This window comes from Coloeus monedula (genome assembly GCF_965178545.1).
Source record: "Coloeus monedula genome assembly, chromosome: 1".
Lineage (NCBI taxonomy): Eukaryota > Metazoa > Chordata > Aves > Passeriformes > Corvidae > Coloeus > Coloeus monedula.
This window is the reverse complement of record NC_138781.1, coordinates 3,891,613-3,896,950: the sequence shown is the minus strand read 5'-3', so window position 1 is coordinate 3,896,950 and position 5,338 is coordinate 3,891,613. Positions and strand designations below refer to the sequence as shown.

The following is a 5,338-nucleotide window of genomic DNA, read 5'->3' as shown; positions in this document are numbered from 1 at the left end:
GGCTGGAAGGGACCTTAAAGCTGACTGAGGTCACAGATGTTTTTATGGCCTCACTCAGATCTGCAGGGGGTGCCAAGTCAGAAGCTTTGGTGCTCTGATGGAGATCTCTCACCATGGCTTTGTTCCAGCAGGAGAAATCCCTCTGAAGGGCAGGGCTGTGCTTTGGGTCTGGAGATGGAGGCCCTGGTTCCACACACACACACCTTGAGCTCGATAACCTGGTGCCACCTGGCAGCATCCCCTTGGCCCTGGATGGGATGAGAGGCAGCCAAGGTAGTGGTGGTGGGCAAATATTCATTCCCCATGGAGCTGAGAGTCAAATCTGAGCAGACAAAGCTCGTGTGGAAGTGTGTGATACTCAGTACCCTGGGGCTCACCCAGTTTTCACCCTGCTCTTTTTCCTTCCCTCACTCCCTGTCTCTGGGGACACCAGACTCTCCACGGCCTGGGATTCTCCAAGCAGTTCTCATGGGAACTGTCCTGTTCTCAAAGGACAAGTAAACATCCCAAGGCACTTCTGTTGGAGCAGATGTTTGTTCTGGAGCCAAGGACCCTCTCCTTCCCACCACAGCAGAACACGCCAAGCACCACTTGTGTCCCATCGAGCACGACAGGAGCTCTCTTGCTCAAACACTGCCCACCACAGCCTGTCCCCAGCTCCATCTCCATCCAGACAGGCCATGCTGAAAGCTGGAGACAGAACTGATGCTGAGGTCATACACAAAGATTGTCAATGAGGTGATGCTCGGCCAAACTCCCCCTGAAATCCAGGCAAAAATTGTGCCTAACTTGCTTTAAGACAAGCCTTACCACAGTGCAAAACCAGATTCCTTTTTAAAAGTCATCAGAGCTTGGATGTCTCTTCAGTAACATGACTTTTACTTAGGTTTAACTGCATTGGGTTCAGTTTTACCCCGTTCAATTCACTGTAAAACCAGACTTTGTGGGCATCCTTTTCCTTGGTGACAGAGACTGCTCAGGCAATGCGTACACAGGTGGGTTTCCAATAAAATCTATGCAGTGCAAAATATTATTTTATTTATTAATAAAAATATTTATTATTATCTGGGAGCCTTTTTAATGGGGGAGAAAAGGATGAAGGCTGTTTTGCTACTGTGAGTATTTGGCTTTGTTCAATCCTGATGTCCCTGCCCATGACGGGGCGATGGAACTGGATGATCTTTAAGGTCCCTTCCAACCCAAACCATTCTGTGATTCTGTGACAATCTCCAGTTAAACCCAGTTAAACGTGGTTGCTACTGGTACACATCTGGCTCTGGCACCATTCACCTCTTGCAGTGTGGGTAGAACACAGTGTGGTTCTCTCGGTGATATTTATGATAAACCCCCCCCAAAAAAACCAGAAGAGAGGCTCAGTTTGTTTTCTTCTTTTCTTTGAATACTTATTTATTTAGGAGATATTACAAACTGCCAGCCCTGATTTTCCCCAGAAGGTAGGACTGGCCATGGTGAAGGGTGGAAGACCCAGTGATGTCCAGGAGAGCTGCTGGCATTGACTCACTGCCCTGTCCCTGTGCAGGGACAAAATGATACAGCTGGAAATCCTCTCACAGCAGTTCCTGCTCCTGGCAAAAGTCTCTACAGCTTGGCTAATGGAAAGGAAATAAATGCTGTCCATCATTCTGTCCCCACTGACAGGCTCTGCTGTACCCTACTGGCCTATTACTGAGGCCATTTTGCTTTGTCCAGTTTGGCTCAGCCATGTTATTGCCAAGGAACAGTTCCCAGTCCTGCAGAGAGGTTTCTCCTGCTTAGAGACCCATTTTTTCTAACAAGGGTGATCCTTAGATTTCCCTGGAACATTCTAAACTTGTTGTTATCACCCATACATTTCAATCCACATCTCTGCTTCACCAGGGACTTTCAAGACAAAAAGATTCACCTGACCAGGGAGCACTCAAACAAACCATCAGCAGTGAGTTATAACAGCTGCTGACTGTCCACCGTTTTGAGTAGCTGCACAGTCCCTTTACGCCAGGGAAAGGAAGGGAAAACATCCCTAGAGGGAAATAATTTCCAGTTCTCTGGTCCACAAAGTCTGAAATTTTTCACCTATTCCTGCTGCTCAGTTTGAATTCCCTAAATCCATAAATTTGAATGCCCAGTGGAGTCCATACCCTACCAAGAGCATCACAGTAAGAGGTAGGGAAGCAGGTGCTGAAAGCCAGCTCAAGCTTCTCAAGCTGCTGAAGTCATCGATGCCTCTGGGACTCGTGGTGGCAAAGCCGCCTGCTCATCAGGGATGTGAAACTCGATGTAAGGAAAGCCACTCTGATTTACACCCACGGATTGGGGTTGTGGGGGCACAAACCAGAACACAATCCCCTGGCCTCTGGGCTGCCTTTGGGAAAACAGTCATTAGTTTTGAATAACTCACTTTTAGGGAGCTGGATTAAACCAATCCGGCAGCCTGGTTTGGGGGATTCAAGGCTTAAAACCCTCATTTAGCTGGCAGTAGTTTGTCCCAAATCTGTATCACCCAGTTGGGAAGGGTCCATCAGCTCCCTCAAGGTGTGGATCAGAGACACATGAGGGAGGAGACTTGGTTTAAACCCTTGCCTGCAGGGGAAAGGTTCCTTTCACCTTTTAGAGACACAGTGATGTAACAAAAATAAACCCTGCCTGAAACTCCTGGTTCTATACTGTCCACACAAGGTAATTTTGGCATCCACAACTTTGGCAGCCTTTAGTGGCACATTACACCACTACAAAGGATGCAAAGCTCTTATCTCTCCAAGTGCTTGGCTCTCCAGCCCCATCCCACAGCTGTGAGCAAGTGATACCCTGAGGTTTGTACTCAGAAAAGTGGTACAGGATTGGTTTTCAGCTGTCCTGTGTCCCCTTGGCCTCACTGTCCCTGCAGGTTGACCTGCCCACCCCCAGATCCTGCCCACATTGAGTTTGTCTCCATCCCTTGCCCTTCCCAAAGGATTTTCCCTCAGGAGCAGGCACACCACCTGCTCAGCTCTCCCCATCACTCCTCACGAGGCCCAGTGCCCTCTGTTCAGCAGGGTGGGGTCCAGTCCGCGCGTTCTCCCCAGACTTTGAGCAGGGAGAAGCTCCTTCCCTTGTGTGGATTTTCTGGTGCCTCCTCAGGTACTTCTTCAGCCGGTAGCGCTTCCCACAGACCCCACACTTGTGGGCTCCCCCCCGAGAGTGCAGCAGCTGGTGCTTGATCAGGTGGCGCCTGTGCGGGAAGCACTTCCCGCACTTGGTGCACTTGCAGGGCCCCATGCGGGCGTGGATGGTTTGGTGCCGGAAGAGGTTGGCCTTCTGGTTGAAGGTCTTCTCGCACTCGGGGCACCGGTAGGGCTCCTCCTTGGTGTGGATCCTCTGGTGCCGGAGCAGGTTGGAGCGCTGGCTGAAGCTCTTGCCGCACTCGGGGCACTTGAAGGGCTCGCTGAGGTGGGCGCGCTGGTGCCGCCGCAGCTTGCGCTTCATGCGGAAGTTCTCCCCGCACTCGCTGCACTTGTAGGGCCCCTCGCTCGTGTGGATCTTCCTGTGCCTCGTCAGGTTCGACTTCTGGTTGAAGCTCTTCCCGCACTCGGGGCAGGGGAATGTCCGTTCGCCCCGGGGGTCTCCTTTTGCTGAGGGATCTTTCCTGGACATGGATTTCTTACGCTTCTCCAGCATCTCCTCTCTGGTGGACTGGCAGCATTTCTCCTGCTTCTTCTTTGGGCTCTGGCGCTCCTGGTGGTTGGCCTCCACACCAGGTTCCTCTTGAATTTGGATCGTCTGGACAGCACTGGGGTTTGGCTTCTGTCCATAACACATCCCAAAATCAGTGCTTTCCTCAGGTTCTTCCTTCACATGAAGCACGCGTTTATTGACCACTGGGACTTCCCATTTGTGCTGCCCATCTGCATCTTCTTCCTTTTTAGGCTGTCTCCCCTGTAAGACTGGTAGTGGGATCTTTGAATCAAAGAGCTTTCCATAGGTTGGGTTTTCTGGTGGCTCTTCCTTGATGTGAAGTTTCTGGCAGGCTGCTGCAGCAGTGCCTGCTGTGCCATCAGTGGGTGGTTCTGGTTCCTCCTTCACCTGGATTTTCCAAGGAGGGTTTCTTGGGTTTGATGGGTTTCTAGGTATGCTACACTCCTGGGCCACATCTCCTTTACGGGCCGTGTTCTCCAGCACACTCTCCTCTGGCCTGAAGCCAAAATCAGGCTCCTCTTTAATCTGGACGACACTGTTGCTGTGCCCTTTTTGCTTGGCATGGCTCCTCTGGTGGATGCTGAAGCACCTCTTGGTGCTCAAACCCTTCCCACACTCCATGCAGATGAAAGGGCCCCCCCAGAGGTGCCCCTTCTGCTGAGCCAGCAGCGTGCCCTCTGCCCAGAACACCTGCTGCACTGGGGGCACTCGCAGGGCTTCTCCCTCCTGTGCACCTCCCCGTGGGCCGTGAGGGTGCCCTTCTCCACAAAGCTCCTCCCTCGCTCGGCGCAGGCGGACGGGCTCCCCTCGCCGTGGGTGCGCGTGTGGGCACTGAGGGAGACCCTGGAGCTCAGGCTCTCGCCAAAGGGGCCGGCCCTGGCGTGAGGCCTCTGGAGGGCAGCCAGGCAGATCTCCAGGCAGGAGCAGCACCTGCAGTTCCCACAGCAGAAGGGTCTCTGCCCCGTGTGGATGCTCTGGTGGGTGGCCAGGTGGGCCCACGTGGTGAAGCGCCGCCTGCACGCCCCGCAAGGGAAGATCTGCTCTGCTGTGTGGATCTGCTGGTGCCCGCTCAGGTTCCCCTGCCTGCTGAAGGGTTTCCTGCACTCCTTGCACGGGTGGGTCTGTGGCACCCTGGGTTTGAACACATCCCTCATGGCAGGTCCTCAATAGTTGCCAGGCAGCCCATGGGTACAACAGAGCCACAGTGGGGATGCAAAAACCACCAGGACACACATGAAAGAGTGATGGAATGGATGCATTCCCCGTGGGAACGGGGTGCTGCTGCTCTATGCCAGCTCAGGGCCAACACAGTGTGCTGCTCTTCCTCATTCCTTGGCCTTCTGACACCTCAGCTTGTAGATGAAATGCTTATAGCTCCATCTCCATCCTCCTTTTGTCTGGAGAGGCTTCCCTGGCATTCCTGGAAAGGCTTCTCTGCTATTCCTGGAGACTTAAACTGCCAGACTGAAAAAATAAAGGGAAAATTATTAGGTTGTTATCTCTTCTCCACCTCCTGTGTTCAGTACGTCAACACAATGGGTGGCACCTTGGCTGCTCCACAAAACACTGAACCAGAGGCCAACAAAGCCGCAGCCTCAACTGGACACTGGCAGAGAGGGCAGGAATGGGATGATTTCCCAAAGTTTTGGGGGGTCAGTGATGCATT

General features: G+C 52.8%; 1 protein-coding gene across 1 annotated transcript; it reads right to left on the bottom strand.

Moving 5' to 3' along the window:
* Positions 1-2,982: 2,982 nt before the first annotated feature.
* Positions 2,983-4,826, bottom strand: LOC309579528 (uncharacterized protein; the record flags this gene model as incomplete). The annotated part of the gene is given in 2 exon segments (XM_082292915.1): positions 2,983-4,349; positions 4,352-4,826. Coding segments are annotated over 2 exon segments (1,842 nt in total).
* Positions 4,827-5,338: the final 512 nt, after the last annotated feature.